Source organism: Cydia strobilella, chromosome 9 (assembly GCF_947568885.1).
Source record: "Cydia strobilella chromosome 9, ilCydStro3.1, whole genome shotgun sequence".
In the NCBI taxonomy this organism is placed as follows: Eukaryota; Metazoa; Arthropoda; class Insecta; order Lepidoptera; family Tortricidae; genus Cydia; species Cydia strobilella.
Genome location: NC_086049.1, coordinates 27426 through 46213, shown reverse-complemented (window position 1 = coordinate 46213; position 18788 = coordinate 27426). Strand labels below are relative to the sequence as shown.

At 42.1% G+C, this 18788-nt stretch overlaps 3 protein-coding genes across 3 annotated transcripts; 2 read left to right on the top strand and 1 right to left on the bottom strand.

Annotated features, from left to right (window-relative positions):
• Window positions 1-246: 246 nt before the first annotated feature.
• LOC134744022 (large ribosomal subunit protein eL38) lies at window positions 247-2092 on the bottom strand. Its single transcript, XM_063677657.1, has 4 exons — window positions 1909-2092; window positions 1639-1699; window positions 1183-1305; window positions 247-306 (listed from the first exon to the last, which is right to left on the bottom strand). Exons 1-4 carry the CDS (start codon window positions 1981-1983, stop codon window positions 281-283), a joined length of 285 nt encoding a protein of 94 aa, XP_063533727.1. The 5' UTR covers window positions 1984-2092; the 3' UTR covers window positions 247-280.
• A 2733-nt stretch (window positions 2093-4825) lies between these two features.
• Window positions 4826-11494, top strand: LOC134744009 (uncharacterized). Its single transcript, XM_063677641.1, has 6 exons — window positions 4826-5315; window positions 6081-6178; window positions 7084-7498; window positions 8032-8145; window positions 8636-9565; window positions 10273-11494. The coding sequence occupies exons 1-6, from the start codon at window positions 5064-5066 to the stop codon at window positions 10846-10848; spliced, it is 2385 nt and encodes a 794-aa protein (XP_063533711.1). The 5' UTR covers window positions 4826-5063; the 3' UTR covers window positions 10849-11494.
• Window positions 11495-12477: 983 nt separating this feature from the next.
• Window positions 12478-17186, top strand: LOC134743968 (uncharacterized). The gene is made up of 4 exons (XM_063677599.1): window positions 12478-12635; window positions 15624-15835; window positions 16003-16223; window positions 16990-17186. The coding sequence occupies exons 1-4, from the start codon at window positions 12621-12623 to the stop codon at window positions 17184-17186; spliced, it is 645 nt and encodes a 214-aa protein (XP_063533669.1). The 5' UTR covers window positions 12478-12620.
• Window positions 17187-18788: the final 1602 nt, after the last annotated feature.

Genomic DNA, 18788 nt, shown 5'->3' with positions numbered 1-18788 from the left:
CTTTGTTTTCGAGGGCTGAATTGTTTGGTATTGGAGGTCCAATTTGTATGCTCGGGAGCCATAGTTTGAAAATTTCTGGTATAAATAATAATACAGGGTGGGCCAATCAAATATGCACTATGTATAAAGAGGTTGAGATGAAAAGTTAATTTATCACTGGCCCACCCTGTATATCTTTTCTTCCGTACCATGTTAATTGATAGTACCTGAATATGTATGGACTTGGAGTAAAGTGAAAGACAGCAGTGGATTTTTATGTTTTATTGGCTACGCTTAGTCATTATTTCACTTCCTTCACCTGGAGACCTGCAACAACACAAACATATTGTTAATGTCATGTAGCACCGCACCGCACCGCTGGTATTATTGGTGCAGAGGATATGCTGTACTCAATAAAAATCTTGAGTTGGTTTCACTACAAAAACTTGTATACATTATTTTAATTCTTCTTTAATCTGAATCTTATCTTCTTTATTGCTTATGAATAAATGAAATGAAATGAATCAGACGTCTGTTTTATTGTTTTTTGTAATTTTTGGTTATTTTTATTGCTTGTAAAAAATTGACATGTAAAAGTGCCCCTGTGGCCTATTTGCTGAATAAATGTTTGATGTCTGAATGTACTTTATTATGTTCAAGTGCTGGCACAAGGCCTGGTCACTGGTGCAATGCAAGAGGGTTTGTGAAGTGGTCATGAAATATAGACTGTACACACACTTATATTTCTTTGCAGATGCATACACATTTCATATTATATTATCAAATAGATTACACAACTGGTACAGACCTGAGAAACTATGGAAATATTGGGACAAGCTGGGATTTGTATATTTTGTATACATCACTTCCAGTTGGGAATTTACTTTTAAATTTTAATTATAAAACAATATCTATTTATAGATAGTGAATCACTTTGTTAAGTTTAGTCATTTTTGAAAGAGGAAACAATAGACTTGTCCTAATATATTAATCACATGAACCATAACCTATAGCGTCCCATAGTGGTCTAATACTAGTACAAATCACCTCCAAACAAATAGATATTATTATTAAATGTATATTTTGTTTTTGTTTTTTTAATTAACGAATTTTAATCTCTAATACCATTGATTCAGATTTGCCTGCCAATTTTACTTATATGTATAGTGAACCGCTAGACTGTGAAGTAAACCTATCACATACCTGGGGGCAGGCTCTGTTTCAGCTTCTCGGCCTTCTCCTTGTCGGTGATGACCAGTGTGTAGAGGAAGCGCGAGCAACGCACCTTGAACTTAACATTCTCAGGGTTCTTCTTTATTTTCACCGCTGCAAAAATAAACCCATGTTTAATCTTGCTCATTCACATGACACTAACAAAATAAATATGCTCTTCAAATATTTATTAAATATCGAGGATTATAAGCATTTGCTTTTGGGAAAATATTGTGGTTACAATGATTTGATGGTTACATTACATGGTTAATAACTTCACAAAAAAGTTATATGAAAGTTGTCTTTAGACCACTGGAGGTTAGAACTATTTTGGTATATACACATCACAACTAGCGGATGGGGGGCCGGTTTCACTAGTTTCATAACTTTAACAACACCTCTTCTCATGTTACTTAGAAGAATTTTACAATAAGAGTCTATACTTACATTTGGCGTCTTTCCTTCTCGCCTTCAGGAGGAAATCCTTAATGTCTTTGATTTCACGCGGCTGAAACATAAAACACAACATCAAGCTTTATCAAGGGAACGTACGTCAGCTCGGGCCGGGATCGAGGAATAACAAGAGGTTAAGTTGAAACCGAAAAAATAAATCACAAACTATGTCACAATATATACTAGTTTAAATATGCTTATTCATTATGTGGGCCTTGACCACGTATTCAATTAATATTAAAGTCAAAAACAAGAGATATTTACCATGTTGAAATTGTTCCAAAGGATGACAAGTAACTGCAAAAAAACAAGGTTTATCAGCAAAATACTATTACACATACATTAACAGGGACACACTGCGACTATTGCAGTCGATTATTACCAACAATCACTCCAATATTAAAAGATTAATACAGATTTTCGAAATTGTATACACAAATCGCACTACACTCACCTGTCAAACTTTCTGAAAGAAATCGACAATTTGACATTGACACTGACAGCGACGCCATGACATTTTGAAGTATCTATAGTCTATGGTTTAAGGTGTTATTCATAAGGCCCCTCCAGACTATGTGCGTGAATCGCGGCGCGATTTCGCGAAAAGAACATGTCGCGACGTTGACGTATGACTCCACACTCGCAAACTTCACGGCGATTTCGCAGTTTGGTTCTCGCCAAGATGGCGGAAAAGCATCAGCTGATCGAGTTTAACTGTTAGTTATCTATGGCATCATACGTGATTTAGCTATTTTTCCATTTTGTTTTGTTGTAATACCGTAAAATATAACCGCTTCATATAATATCATTATTATTTATCTTGCCACATATCAGTCAAAATAGTGTGTAATGTGGTCTTGCCAGTTCGCGCTTCGCGCCTCCTTTGACGCGGGCTAAAAAAGCGACAAAAAACGGGGAACTAGGCGCGAAGGCGTGAACAATCTGCGAAATCGACGCCACACTTAAGGCCCCTCCATACTATGTGCGTGAATCGCGGCGCGACTTCGCGGAGAGAACATGTCGCGACGTTGACGTTTGACTCCATACTCGCAAACTTCACGGCAATTTCGCAGTTTGTTTCTTGCCAAGATGGCGGAAAAGCATCAGCTGATCGAGCTTAACTGCTAGTTATCTCGCGCTTCGCGCCTCCTTTGACACGGGCTAAAAAACCGACAAAAAACGGCGAACTAGGCGCGAAGGCGTGAACAATCTGCGAAATCGACGCCACACTTACGTTCGCGGCTTCGCGCCGTGATTCGCGCATGAGTGTGGAGGGACCTATAGACATAGTATATACAAGTAGTTATAGTTGGTCAAACCAAATTGGCAGTAAATAAGAACAAAACAAACTATACTCATTCTTTTCTTTTGAGTGCTAGTACTAGTGTAAGACAAAGATAGTATGATTCTCTCTTGTCTATGTTTGAAATGAGACAGTCCTTTGACAAACTATATATAGTGGGTCAACCAAATCTTGTCAGTAGAAAAAGGCGGAAAATTTGAAAAATCGCGGGTTAGCAACACTGTGTTCGAATAATTCCGAAATCGCGTGTCATCTGTGTCTTATCTGTGGAATGTGGATCGTCATCTTGCTTGTTTACATCATGTTTACATTCTGAATCGTCTCTATTTTATAAGAGAATTTCTGTTGTCATCATTAAATACCAATATATTAAATAAGATTGTGCAAATGTGCATGAACTTAAGGTGCCTACAATGTATAATCATGCTCATTGATGGTAAACATTTCTAAAATTTGAGGTTATGATAATTACTGGAAGAAGTTCAGTTCTTCCAGTGATTTTAAGATCAGTGATGCTGTTTTTTGTTTTAGGGTTAAAAGACATAAATAAAAAGTATGCCTAAATCTACCCAATAAGATCACAAATGGAGTTCTGGAAACCGCCCATAGGCCCAAATGTGGAATATTTTCAGCGACTGATTCGACTTTTTTTACTACAAAGGATTAAAACTCGCCCAATATAAGGCGTTCGTGGTATTTTCTCTTCAGACAACTTACCTACGATGGTTTAATGTACGTGTACAACGCAACCAAGTCGAAAATTAAACTTATTATTTGAAATATAACAAAAATATTGAGAGCAATGGATTAGATTATTCTTGTAATATTGGTAACTGTTCTTCATTATATTCTTTCAATGAATGACCAGAATATAGTGTATGCTAAAGTGACCCATATCTATTTTATTTTTAAAATAAATAAACACCAAAATATCAGTTGTTTGTTTTACTATACAACCGTATAAAAAAATTACACAAGTATGTGACATTCTTCAGGAAAAGTACAATTATTAACATTAACAAGTGGCATATTTATTCTCTTCGAGCTTCAATTTCTAAACTGGCGTCAAAAACAGCTCCCTATCGCAGTGCTGATATTCTGTTTGCTCTCTATCTATGTCTTCTAAAATTAATTAACAATATTAACATCGTTTTTACTCCATAATAATAACAATTTCAAAATGTTTCAATAAAGTATAAACCGCGAGCAGCAATTTGAATTGACGTACGAAGAGCGCGCTCAGCGGAAAAAAAAAACATTTTGGGGTTCGATGACTTCTACGTACATTGCTGCTTTTCTTAGCGCAATACGAATGAATACTGCTCTTTGAGTGTTGCCCTACTTTAGTTTGCTTTACATTGCTACTGACAAGATTTGCTTGACCAACTTTAGTTGCTCCCCTTGTACTTGGAGAACATAACCAAACGGAGTAGCCATTAACAGGCGTTCCCCTCTGTCGAAACTCTATGACCAATGGTCATACAAAATGGTAATGGTGTATGGACTGACGTTTATCTGACATGGCAATATATAAGAGTAAAAGAGAAAAAGGATTATGCTGTCATACATTAACCTGTCAACCCCTCCATTTTCTTACCCCTGGTCGCTCGATTTCATGTCTATAACTACTATACTATGTCTATGGCAACGTATGAACAACAGTAAAGCCCATGTATTTTATAAACATACAGACATGGCAGCTTGAGCATGTGCTAAATATTGGGTGCAGTCTGGCAAAAAAGAATAGAAATTAAAAAGTGGCAACACTGTAGTGTCGTCCCGTTTTTCTCAGATTGATCTGAAAGGGACGACACTACAGTGGTGCCACTTTTTAATTTCTATTTTTTTTTTGCCAGACTGTACTTAACGATAATTAATAATTTCCGAACGAAGCAAAGTTGATTTATGGCCCGACGATGGTGGCAACACTGACTAGAAGCGTCGAGGTGACACTTTGACAGGTCAGACGGCCATTGGCATCGTTTAATGTTTATGAACGGTTATCGCGATCGGTGAAAGAGTGCGCACCCAACATGAGCCCTTGGGCGGCGACGGGCACCGACAGCGGTGGCGCTCGGAGGCCGGGGACACGGGACGCGTCGTGAGCCGCGGCGCCATGGAGCGCGCCGTCGTGCGCTCGAGCGCCAGGCTCAGCGGCGGCGGCGGCGGCCCCAGCAAGAGCAGCGGCGGTGGAGACAAGGCCGGCAGCCGCGCCGAGGCGGCGCGCCGGGCGGCCGCGGCGGCGCTGGCGGCCGAGCGCCGCGAGAGGGCCCGCCAGCGCGCCGAGGAGGTGGAGGACAGCCCGAGCGTGCTGCGCGACAAGTGCCGAGAGCTGGCGCGGGTTGTGCGCCAGGCCAAGCATCTCGTGGTCAGTTACACCACAAAATGTTCAGTTACTATAGTTTATTGTAAGACAAAATACACACATTAGACAACTTTCCTTACGTAAACGGAACTGGTATATTCTCCAATTCAAACAATGCTTTCTTTATACTTACTGTATTAACATACATAGCATGCTTTACTCGACTGCATTTTTCACAAAATATTTCTGGGACAAAGTGTTAAATTATTTATGTTCTAGGTCCAATCAATGAATCGATTAAAACTCGCAAAGCTTGCTAGATGCAAAAATAAATCTTTATAAGTAATGTTTCATGTAAATCATTACTAAAAAGACTAAGAATAAAAAACAACCCTTAAATAGTAAAAAAATATAATTATCAGGTGTTAGAAGAAATGTTCATCAACATCTGAATTAAATAAGATTTAACAAGTCGTCTTTAAATATTATATTTCCTGATAAAACTTTACAATCAGTTCTACAGGTAATCAATATTATAATATTTGTTTTGTAACATTGCAAAGTATAGATTTGAAGTTGTAGCGAAGTACCGCTAAGTTGTATATTTAAAGTTTGTTTCAAAGCGATACTCCAGCGGTTCAAACTGGAGAATGCTTGGGTATTCAGATTGAAATTTGACAATTTGTTTACAGAATATGTACTCATAGTTTGTCACTGTTTCTCTATGGATCTTTGAACAAGGCGACACACAAAAGATATAACTTTTGTCTACATATTTAATGAAGTTTTTGCTAAGATTGTAAATAAGTAAAGTTGATGTATATACAGGTGTACACGGGAGCGGGGATCAGCACAGCGGCCGACATTCCCGACTACCGCGGCCCGCATGGCGTGTGGACGAGGTTGCAGCGGGGAGAGGACATTGGGTGAGTGGCTTGCTTTGTTACACTACACACCTAGAAGACACCCCTTCTGCTGATGCTGGCGGGTGTTCAAACACTTTATTACAAACATCCTGTTTACACTATATAGAATAGAATACAATAAAAAAACATTTATTGCAAAAACCATCTACATACTACATACATACATAAGAAAAAAACCGGCTAAGTGCGAGTTGGACTCGCGTTCCAAGGGTTCCGTACCTATTTTTTATGTGATACGTGAGATGTCTTTAAGAAATTCATAGGGGTCGGATCAAAAACTAAGTAATTAAGTTCGACTCACGCTTGACTGCACATTTCTAATAGGTTTTTGTGGTAAAGAGCTATTTTGTATATTTTTTCAAAATTTTAGACCCAGTAGTTTCTGAGATAAAATGGTAATTTTTTGGATATTTTCTTAAATAACTTCTAAACTATTTATTTTAAAATTACAAAAAAATTATATTTGAGATTCTCATAACGAGCTCTTTCATTTGATATGTAGCACGATATAGTTTCAAAAATTTTGACTTCGACTTTGACATTTGTTTAGGTTACATGTCCGTCTTTGGGTCACATACTTACGTATGTGTACCAAATTTCAACTTAATCGGTCCAGTAGTTTCGGAGAAAATAGGCTGTGACAGACGGACAGACAGACGCACGAGTGATCCTATAAGTGGTCCGTTTTTTTCCTTTTGAGGTACAGAACTCTAAAGAAGATAAAAAAGTCTTCACTAAACATTTAAAACTATAATTATGATATTTATAATGACACTCGTACACTTTGTCGTATTAAAGTATGTGGCTAGTTAGCTTAGCAAAGGAGTAGGTAGGTATAGTATAGTATAGTATAGTATAGTATAGTATAGAGGTAACTCGCACTCGTATTGATCGTACGGTTGCAGTCGCGTGGAAGTGTCCAGCGCGCAGCCCACGTTCACGCACATGGCGCTGACGGCGCTGGTGGCGCGCGGGCTGTGCAAGTTCGTGGTGTCGCAGAACTGCGACGGGCTGCACGTGCGCTCCGGGCTGCCGCGCCGCTCGCTGGCCGAGCTGCACGGGGACATGTTCGCGGAGCGCTGCGCCGCGCCTCGATGCCGCGCCGTGCTGCTGCGCGCGTTCGACACCACGCAGCGCACGCGGCGCTACTCGCACGGCACGCGGCGCACGTGCCCCGCGCCGCGCTGCGGGCGCCCGCTGCGCGACACCATCGTGCACTTCGGCGAGCGCGCGCGCGCCGCCTGGCCGCTCAACTGGGCCGGCGCGCTCCGCCACGCCGCCGCCGCCGACGTCATCCTGTGCCTCGGCTCCAGTCTCAAGGTAAACAAACAGACAAACAGACTCCGTACCCCGTGTACCCCGTACTTATGTCGACGTTCCCACTTTTCAAACTCGATCATCATTAACTTCTCCTCTATGTATTATAATTATTTGCATTTATCTCGAGAATGATTTTTGCCGTTCCGTACGGCCCGACCGAGGTTTATCTGCATGATTTATGAACACCACGCGCATACAGATCACTACATAGGTAGTATAAAACGAAGTCGCTTTCCGCCGACCGTATGTATGTCTGTCCCTATGTATTAAAACTACCCGACGGATTTTGATGCGTTTTTCTTAATAGATATAGTGATTTAAGAGGAAGGTTTATATATGTACAATTTGTAAAGGTTTTGTGTAAATTAGTCGTACCCGGGCGAAGCAGGGGGGGGGGGTCGCCGGTTAATAATAAATTAATGATGGTTTCCTAAGATTATTTTGGCGGAGGGGCAAATAATTTGGTTAGTTCGGGTACTTTCGTCGATTTGTTTATAAATGTCTACTAATATACATGTAATGAATATGGTCAGGTGCTGCGACGCTACCCGCGCTTGTGGTGCATGGCGCGGCCGGCGCGCATGCGCCCGCGCCTCTACATCGTCAACCTGCAGTGGACGCCCAAGGACACCGCCGCCGACCTCAAGGTATTACAGGAGGGAGGAGAGAGGAGAGGGAAGGGAGTGTCCCAGTTTCATGTTTGAATTGTCTATATGATATTCTTTATATATCGGAGTTCGAACCATAAAGGCATATAGATGCACAAACGGACGAAATGGTCGGTCGGTGGTCCGCGGTCGTAACATAGTCGAGTCAAAATATATTTTATTCTAGGAGGACTTATCAATAAGCCCTTTTAAATCGTAACACATTTCCGCCGCTCTCATAATCTTTTAGCCGTTTCTTTATTTTTCAAAATATTAAAAATAGAGCATCCGTTTACGATACGCCGGTCGAATGCCTTTTGTACTCTAAAATAATGCAATGATACGTAAAAGTGAGTCCTATTTCGTAATAGGGAAGTGGCTATTAAACGTAATCGTGTTTAAAAAAAACACATGAAATCCCATTTAAGTCTTACGATAAGTCCCTGTCATCGCTGTGGTGAACTGTTCGTTATGTGATATTTCGCTATAGATCAACGCGCGCTGCGACTCGGTGATGCGCGAGCTGGCGCGGCGCCTGCGCGTGCGCGTGCCGCGCTACCGCCGCTCCCGCGACCCGCTGCTGGCGCACGCCACGCCCCTCGCCGCCGCCGAGCGGCACACCTGCTCCCGGCCGGAGCTGCGCGCGCCGGCGCTGCACGGCCACGAGCGAGACAGCGAGAGCGACGAACCCGAGGAGTTCGACTCCTCCTCCGCGTCCGATTCCGACGATGCGGTGCCGTTGAGGAGGCTGCAGGAGCGCTTGCGTGCCTCGAGGCCGAGAACCGACGGCCCTTCGAGCCCTCCGCCGGGGGCCGACGGACCTTCGGGGCCCGGGGCGAGGCTCAACGGGCTCCGGTGTCCGAGAGACCCGCCGGATCGACCGCGGGACCGACAGTTTCCTGAACGTCCTCGGCCGCTCTCACAAATGGAGGGCCCGCGGAGGCCGCCGCGCCCGGTGCCGGGGCTCCGGAGACTCGAGCGCCCGACGGAACGCTCGAGCGACCCGAATTTTCCGGTAGAAGGGCCCGATCTACAATCTGGGCCGCGACGCTCGCGAGACCGACCGTACCCGGAGGAACGCTTGCAAAACCTAGAAACCTCAGCGACGCACTTGCGCGGCTCAAATACGCCGGAAAATGAGTCGCCGCGCCCGCATTCTCCGGAGGAGCGCCCGCCGGACCCCCGGCCCCTATCGGAACGATTGCAAAACCGACAGTGCCCAGTAAATGGCTTGCGAGATCCACGATCCCTAGCGGAGCGTTTACGAGGTCTCCGGCCCCTATGGGATCGCTGGCGGAGCCCTGAGACCCTGACGGACCGCCTCCGAGACCCGGAGACTTTGGAGCCCGAAGAAAAGAAGCCCAAGCTGGAGAACGGCTTATGTGCCGTGGTTAAAGAGGAGCACCTGAGATCTTTTGAGGTGAGTGTGGGACTTGATTAAAAAATATATTTCTGACATAAATTATTCAAAATGTTGTGCTAAAATTAAAAGCCTGAAACGATCAAACAAAAGCCCCCAGACACAGAAAAAGAGGTTAAAGAAAATACAGTTCGTAGTTGTTTATATATTTGTTTCATGGGCGAATAAAACAAGAAAATTGACAATGTTAATTCCTTTTCCTCTAATGTTCTACTTATTACCAGATGGCGACACTTACGCAGTAAGCTTCAGTTTCATCCATTTTATTTGGTGCTTAGACCTCAGGTCAAAATAACTCAAGTTACGTTCAATAGATGGCGCTGAATGTTTCACGGCTACACTTAGGGTGCTACTACAGCTGGCCAATTTCTTTGTCCAAAGTGTATTTGTGTCTTATATTTTGCTTAGTGAGAGAGAGAGGCGCGATGCACATCGGACCAAGATATCGGTCGGGACGTCGGACACGACCGTGAGGAAGTAAAAAGGGTTTAAAAGTTCAACGAGAGGCCGGGCGGGTCGCCTCCAACGCCATCTCGTGGCCCGAATCGGAAACAAAAACTGTACACTTCACGCGAAAGCGAGGGCCGTCCTCTACAATACGTTCCCTACGGGGCATTTTTTTGGAGACGCGATATCCGATCGGACAAAGTCGAAAGCGCTCGGACGCTCGATGATTACATTTTTTATTTAAATTTCTGTCGTCGCAGGTGTCCCTCGCCGACGGGTCGGCCCGCATCCTCCTGCACGCCGCGCACGCGCCCGAGCCCAAGGAGGAGGAGGACGAGGGCGGCGGCCTCGGCCTCCCGAGGCCCCCGCGGCCCCCGAGGCCCCGGGACCGCGGCGCCGGCCCGCTCAGAATGGGCCCCGAGCCCGCCGTCAAACGGGAGGATCCAGAGAGCGAGGCCGAGCGGGCCGCGGCCGCTTTCATAGCGCGTGCCGTGTTCATGTGCAGAGGGAAGCTGTACTCCGGGCTGCACACGATCCTCGGTCCGTCGCCGGAGCCGGCGGGCGGTGGTGGTGGGGGCGGTGGTGGTGGTGGGGGTGTAGGGGGGGAGGAGGAGTGCGCGTGGTGCGCGCGACGCTACGGCAGCCGGCGCTGCCTGTGGTACCCGGCGCGCGCGCCGCTGCCGCCCGGCCGCGTGTGGCGGCGCGTGCGCGGGCGCCGCTACCTGTGCACCTGCTGCCCGGGCGAGCCGCCCTCCAGCGGGGGGGAGGGGGGCGGCGGCGGGGAGGGGGGCTGGTACGGGAAGGGCTACCGGAAGGGACGGAAAAAGAAACGGTAGCAGGAGCCGGGCGCCTAGCCGGTCGCCGGTCGCGCCTCTCCACATATTCATATTTATTTTTTTACCGAGTGAAGGACGAGTAGACGAGCGGTTGTGATCGAAGTGCTGATTTAGTTTAAAGCGGCGCGAATGTACTTAGTGAGGTCCGAGTGAAGCGAGGATCCCTGTAGCTTTGAAGACGACTCGAGCTTTGCTCCGGGTACTTGTGTACGGTCCGTCCGAGCTCGCTTTGCACCGCCTCGAACGGAGCGAATTGGAGGAGTGACATTATAAACGGCATATTTTTCACATAAATTTTACATTAATGATGACATCGCCACACTATTCCATTGCGAATGCCCCGCAACGTTAGCTCGGTTCGACTGTAATCAAATAAAAGTGTAGCGGCTCGTATGCCGCCCGCGAGAGGCGATTTATGAACAAACTAATATTAGTCACAAACGAACAAATATGTTAAATGTGTGTTTATGAGTTGAGTTTTAATTACGGGATACTTAGGTTAAACGATTGAACAATGTTGTAATTATAATATCTAATTGTAATGAATTTGAACTGAACTTTGTATAAATAAGCGTAACCTTAGAACGTGCATGGACAAATCGTGTCAAAATTTTAATACATGAATTAAAATAATTAAGTGAACGAATCCACTTTAGTTTTACTTTTCCTTTACTTTGACATGAGATTATTTACGACATGGCAGACAAAAAGAGATTAAGATGTGTACCTATTTGACATTGTGTACTGTTTCATTTCAATTGTGGTTACTCATAGAATAGAGTACGTCTGAATGTACTAAATGTACGAAATTACTAAGAGGAGCGTATTGTATGCTTCAGAGAGCGACATATGCCTCGCCGAACTTCAAAACGTAATTGGACTTGCTCGACCACTGTCACAAGTGCAAAATTACAATGGACGCATGAATCGCACGATAATAAATAAAATAGCCTTTATTTACGATCCCACCTTCTAGTGGTGCATGCTAAACACTTAAAAAGATAAAGGTTATGCATATTACCACATTATCTCATAACTCATGATCCGTGATTAAAACACCTACAGCGCCATCTGATGATGTCTAGAGAACTTAAAAAAGTAGATGGCGTTAAAATAAAAATATAAAACTTTCATGATAAATTAAACAGGGTCCGCGTCCGCGTCCGCGTCCCGGCATCGGCAGTCCGGCGCACTCGTTCAAGTATCATTGTTTACATTACACATACACGGACAGGAGCGTCGCGTCGGTCGGCATATAAATAGACATGTGACGACACCAACACGTGACGAACAGCCACCGGCGCCAGCATTACGCGCTGTAACTTACACCCAGACGATATAGTTTAGGAATCATGTTTGTATCTACTGTGTAAACGGGATCTTTACGTAGCAGGCAGTTTGAGAAGCCTGAAGCCTTACACCAGTAACGCTTGTAAATGCTATTATTTTAATATTTAAAATTAATTTAGCCATAAATCTGTGTCCTAGCATTTTCAGTAATATTAAAAGAGTAGCGTTGCGAGCGACATATTATTCTAATAGTGACGCGCTTCTTGATTTATTATAATTATATATATTTTATGTTTGCAATCAGATTGAACAGCGGGCGGGCCGCGGCTGCGAGCATCATTCGTGCGGAAGCTGTTATCTCTAGAGCTTCCGCCTCCGAATCAAAGGATGATGATATACTCTACTTAGTTTGTGTCACATAAATCACATAATTAGTCGATTAAGTGGTTTGTAGTGTTCGGTGTTATTTATTTATTATAATTATGATGAAGTACCAGGTGAGTTTATATCAAATATTAAAATAACATAAATATCATATATTAATAGGTAACAGACACTTTAATCCTTGCTCCTCAAAATTTCAAAGCATTATAATCATCATCATATCAGCCTTTTATCGCCCACTGCTGAGCATAGGCCTCTTTTTAAGAAGATTTAAAAATATTTGAGAAGATTTTTGAATAGAGTTACATACTATAGTATATATTGATCTATTAGGAACGCTTTTAGGTTCGCCATGACCAGCCATGACTATCCGTTCGTCATCGCTCCGACAAATATGAAAGGTTTTTTTAATATTATATTAAGAACACCAACTATCCTATTTAAAGTAGAAATGGTTGTTTAGGGTTCCGTACCCAAAAGGAAAAAACGGGACCCTATTATTAAGACTCCGCTGTCCGTCTGTCTGTCACCAGGCTGTATCTCATGAACCGTGATAGCTAGACAGTTGAAATTTTCACAGATGATGTATTTCTGTTGCCGCTATAACAACAAATACTAAAAACAGAATGAAATAAATATTTAAGTGGGGCCCCCATACAACAAACGTGATTTTTTGCCGTTTTTTGCGTAATGGTACGGAACCCTTCGTGTGCGAGCCCGACTCGCACTTGGCTGGTTTTTTTTAACTAAACCGTATACTATTGTGCATAGAGTAACTTATACTAGAGCGGTACTGTCATAGTAAATTTTGTAACCCCAGTAAATTCACTGCCATCTGTCGACACACTTTAAAACTAAAAATGAAGATTTATAAAAATACGATAGAATGTATTTAAATATAGATAAATGATTTTTTTTATTTGCATTAATTATTTTTATGATTTTGACCCATGTTCTTTCACTGATATGCGTTAAAATTGTTAAATAACAAACGAAACCGTCAACGCCATCCATACGACTGTAGGCCAAAACTAGTAGCGCCCTCTGAACGAGAATCAAATTTTCTTGATTTTCGAGGCACGTTTTTTCCTTAGACTGTATCTATCTATTACGGAGTTATATCTATCTTTGCTATTGTGGGAGGCCGCATTTGCAAGGTTGACTCGAGTCCTCACTAGGTGGCGTTAGTAGTAGCTGTTATGGAAATTTTTCGTTTTTTTTTGGTTCACAATTAACGCTTAAATATCCTTAAAATCTGAAATAACGTTTTTTGTCACATTTGAGTAATTTGGTATTTTTTTTTTACACCAGCATTTATCCTACATAAAGTAATAATCACCTCAACCCCATAGTGTGGGAGTTCGTCGAATTAGTATACATATATCAAAATAAGAATACGCGTGTTGAATAGTTTGTTTTAATTTTATTATTTTTCTTTACGTTTGTATTTATATAACATTAAGTCTCGAGTCCTTAATAGATGGCGCTAGTAGTAGCTGTTTTGGAAATTTATTTCGTTTTATTTAGTTTACAATTAACACTTAAATATCCTTAGAATTTTAAATAACGTAAATATAAAAAGTATTCCGCATTTTTTGCCACAGTTTAGTATTTTTATGTTACACCATCAGCTCTATCCTGCCTAAAGTAGAAATATTTTTTACCCCAACCCAGTGTTGAGAGGTCGTGCGTATGGCGCCTTAAATAAGAATACACGGTATGTTTTAATTTTATTGTTTTTCTTTACCCAGACCACATAAAATTCATTTCACAGTTTGACCTGTCCTCACTAGGTGGCGTTAATAGTAGCGGTTTTGGAAATTTATTTCGTTTTATTTGGTTTACAATTACCCAACACTTATAAAAAACCGGCCAAGTGCGAGTCGGACTCGCGTTCCAAGGGTTCCGTATATTACACAATTTAAACAATGTATTTTTTGGGTGAAACGTGAGTGAAATTTCTTTAATAACCCGTAGGGGTCGGATCAAAAAGTAAGTAATTAAGTCCGATTCACGCTTGACTGCAATTTCTAATAAGTTTTCCTGTAATATAAATTTAAAGGATTATTAGGTAAAGGTCTATTTTGCTTATTTTTTTCAAAATTTTAGACCCAGTAGTTTCGGAGATAAAGGGGGAATGGTCATTTTTTACCTATTTTCTTGAATAACTTCTAAATTATTTATCCTAAAATTATAAAAAAAAAATTTGAGATTCTCACAATGAGCTCTTTCATTTGATATGTAACACGATATAGTTTGAAAAACTTTATTTCTTAATTTTCTCATTTACCCCCCAAAAGTGGTCCCCATGTTTAAAATTCATTTGTTTGCGTTACATGTCCGTCTTTGGGTCACAAATTTACATATGTATACCCAATTTCAACTTAATTGCTCCAGTAGTTTCGGAGAAATTAGGCTGTGACAGACAGACAGACGCACGAGTATTCCTATAAGGGTTCCGTTTTTTCCTTTTGAGGTACGGAACCCTAAAAAGTATTTTGCAGTTTTTGACAGAGTTTAGTAATGGTATTTTACTACTACGTAAATTAGAAATGGTTTTTTTTTCTACCTCGTTAATAGTGTGGGATAAAATAGATATACCTACACCATATTGTAACCGTATGTTTTAATTTTATTATTTTTTACCCAGACATAGACTTACGAGTATAATACATTTTTTTATACTACGTCGGTGGCAAACAAGAATACGGCCCGCCTGATGTTAAGCAGTCTCCATAGCCTATGTACGCCTGCAACTCCAGAGGGGTTACATGCGCGTTGCCGACCCTAACACTCCTCATAGACGGCTAACTATGTAATCCCATTGACATATATGCTTGTACCAAAATGCTGTTTGTTTTCGTAATCGACAGTAGCGGATTTAGTGTCTCGACGAAAGTAAAGTTTCAAATATCAAGGACCTACCTTTAAAGAGGCTGTGCGTTGCAGTATTTTTATAAGAAAACTTGTAAATAACTTGTTTATTAACCTATAAATAATCCTCAGTTACATCCTTATAGATACATTAATTAGCTTAGACGTTTTTAGAAATTGTTTTTTTATCACAATCAAAATGAAATAAATAAAAGTTCGTCGGTCAGCAATCCCGGCCGTGGAGCATGTGGTGGCGCCGTCACTCGGGCTGGCGCTGGCGACGGCAGATGGCGCTGCTGGCGGCGCTGGCGGCGCTGCTGGCGCTGCGCGTGCGCGTGCCGGCCACCAGCGAGCTCACCGCGGAGCTGCGCGCGCCGCCGCACAAGCTCGCCGCACACCTCGCCGACTTCAACAGCTTGCGGTTACTATACCCACATATGTGAGTACTCTGTGGTACTAGCGTCTGCGTGAAAAGATAACTATATCCTATGTCCATCCCTGGGCCGCAAACTATCTCCATATTAAATTTCATCTAAATCCGTTGAGCGTTATTTTTATTTTTGGTTATTTTTCATTGAAACAAAATTTATTGTGACTGTTGTCCAGCAGCTCATCCTGGAAGCTAGAAACCCAATGGAGCAACTACACGTCGTGGCGCTACTCGCTGTCGTTCTGGTGCGGTGCGCGCTGCGCGGGCGCGGCGCACGTGCGCGCGCACGACGAGTACGCGGCCGGCCCGGCGCACGGCCCGGCGCAGGCGCACAGGGGGGACTTCAGTATACAGACCTGTCGCAAGCTGCCGCTGTTCTTCTGGCCTGATTTCTGTGGTATGGATATTGCAGTATTTTTAAGTTTTTATTACGCTAATTACGTTTCAAATTTGGAGCTGGTCTGCTAGAAGTACCTTAAATGTGATGATGATCGTGAGTGAGTGTGTCAGTAATAAAACTAAGGAACTTTGACATGCAATTTCTTAAACTACATGTTCAAATTACATGTTATTGAGAATATAACTAAATCATGTTATACTCTAAACGTCACTGAAAATTCAGGGTTCTAGCTTTAGCTATCACAAAATTACAGCAAGTTCTATTTCTACTTTTTTTTTCATATTTTTTGGACCCATGGTTTAAAAGTTAGAGGGGAGGGGGCACAATTTTTTTTTCTTTCGGAACGGTTATTGTTATAGTTTTAATTTACCTAATGTTCAAGACCCCTATTCATTTTGTAAGAACTATCCAACGATACCCCACACAGCGTTGAAGTGTAAAAAAAAACATTATATCCCCACTATGTACCCTGAAAAAAATATTTTTTTAGATTCTGGTTTAAACATTTTTCAGCATAATCAACTTTGCCAAATTGCAGCTTTCTAGCACGAATAACGACCACCAAGCAAACCCGCGGACAGACAGACGGACATGACGAAACTATAAGGTGACTATAAGTTGACTACGGAACCCTAAAAAGTAGTACCGCACTCGTACCGCGGCTGATAAAAATTTGAATGTGAGGTTGTTTGCATCTCGTCGTACGTTGGGTTGTCATTATGGTAACTATTAAGACCTAACTCGGACTGTTGCTATGTTACAGAGGAGCTGGAAGTGGAGTGGTTCGTGGGCGGCGGCGCAGGGGTTGCAGGGGGGGCAGGGGGCGCGGCGCGGTACGTGGAGCGCGCGCGGAGCCGGCGCGCGCTCGGCGCGGCGCTGCTCGGCTGGCTCGGCGGCGGAGGCGGGCTGGCCACCGCGCGCGACGAACATCTGCGCGCACTGCGGGCGACTTTCCAGTGACGTCTTGCTTGACAAAATCACTAACTTGTTGAAGTTTTTTAATAAACTGTAATATTATAATGACACCTCATTGTTTTTATTGATGTCCAAGCATCGTATCTTACCATTCAAACCCTATGTGTCTACTAAATCTCGTATCTGATGCAACGGTTTAGGGTGTGCTTTGATAATATAGGAATAGATGGAGAATTATTTTGGATTTTCACTTGCACCTGCCCGTTGTTTGTCCGTTGTGGTAATGTTACACATTAGATAGTAGGTTTACGAGTACGTCACCGATTGTATATCGGCATATTGTATATTATATATTGTATATTGACGACCGGAAATCACAAAATACCTACTTCATTGTTAGGTTAAGTTTATAAACTTTGTAATATTTAATAAAAGCCCATGTTTCGTTTCTGAATGATTTTTGCTTTTTGGCCATTTGTTTCAAATTAAATGCAAGTAAAGAGCAGTAATATTGTAGACTATTTTCTAAAAAACAATCGGTAATCTATTGTTTTTTAGGGTCCTGTTGACAAAATAATGAAAATTAAATACAAGAAATCGTTTTACTTACAGCCAATAGATGGCAGTTACCTATGAAAGCATCGTAAATAGTTCGCGCTGTTAAGATTTTTCCGCAAAGGGCCTACTCGTTTCGGCAATACATAGGTTAGGTTAGGTTTTGAGTTAGGTTAGGTTTTGAGTTAGGTTAGGTTTTGAGTTAGGTTAGGTTTTGAGTTAGGTTAGGTTTTGAGTTAGGTTAGGTTTTGAGTTAGGTTAGGTTTTGAGTTAGGTTAGGTTTTGAGTTAGGTTAGGTTTTGAGTTAGGTTAGGTTTTGAGTTAGGTTAGGTTTTGAGTTAGGTTAGGTTTTGAGTTAGGTTAGGTTTTGAGTTAGGTTAGGTTTTGAGTTAGGTTAGGTTTTGAGTTAGGTTAGGTTTTGAGTTAGGTTAGGTTATAGGGTCTATTCTCGGTCGATTTCTTTCAAATTTGGCATAGGGGCTTTTTTTTACCTAATCTATCTATGGTCTTTCGCTTTTGGTATTGAATCGCCCTGCGTCTGGTACCTCCCATACATTTTTTTTGAAAATTTGCGGTTTTTAATTTTTTATTAAAAACTTATAATAATTAGGTATTTGGTTTCTACCCTACCCCAAAATTTCAATAATTGCGCATCGAATGACGTTTTTTACATTAAAATCGGATAATAAATAAAGATTTTAGACCCGGGTTAGATTATTTTTGCATTTTTTTGAATTTTTTTTTAGCGTCCAAAAATTTTGAAAAAAATATATAAGGTAGGCATGCCGTACCTCGTGCACCTACTATGTGGTGCCGATAGCTCGAATTTCAAGTCCATTTTTTTTTATCTCTTACCGTTTTTGAGATATTAATTTTTTAGAGGTAAAAATAAAGAGAAACATTGCTATTACCTTCATCAGGCGCCTCGACCGATTTTGTATGGAAAAAGCTAATTCCGACTCGAACTTGACCGAAATTCAGTTTGAGGAAAAATTCTGTATCTTCTAAACGGCTGGTCCGATTTTGATAGGACTTTCAACATTGGTCATGGGATGGAAAATGTAGTTTGACGCATCTGTCAAAACTGTCAAA

Bases quoted from the DNA above. Each gene is read 5' to 3' on its own strand.
- LOC134744022 (XM_063677657.1), bottom strand. From the start codon at position 1,983: ATGTGTAATAGTATTTTGCTGATAAACCTTGTTTTTTTGCAGTTACTT. The intron at 1,700-1,908 runs GTAAATATCTCT...TTTATGTTTCAG, and splicing joins TTTGGAACAATTTCAACATG to CCGCGTGAAATCAAAGACAT. The intron at 1,306-1,638 runs GTAAGTATAGAC...TTATTTTTGCAG, and splicing joins GAGAAGGAAAGACGCCAAAT to CGGTGAAAATAAAGAAGAAC.
- LOC134744009 (XM_063677641.1), top strand. From the start codon at position 5,064: ATGGAGCGCGCCGTCGTGCGCTCGAGCGCCAGGCTCAGCGGCGGCGGC. The intron at 5,316-6,080 runs GTCAGTTACACC...ATGTATATACAG, and splicing joins GCCAGGCCAAGCATCTCGTG to GTGTACACGGGAGCGGGGAT. The intron at 7,499-8,031 runs GTAAACAAACAG...GAATATGGTCAG, and splicing joins GCCTCGGCTCCAGTCTCAAG to GTGCTGCGACGCTACCCGCG.
- LOC134743968 (XM_063677599.1), top strand. The intron at 15,836-16,002 runs GTGAGTACTCTG...ACTGTTGTCCAG, and splicing joins CGGTTACTATACCCACATAT to CAGCTCATCCTGGAAGCTAG. The intron at 16,224-16,989 runs GTATGGATATTG...GCTATGTTACAG, and splicing joins CTTCTGGCCTGATTTCTGTG to AGGAGCTGGAAGTGGAGTGG.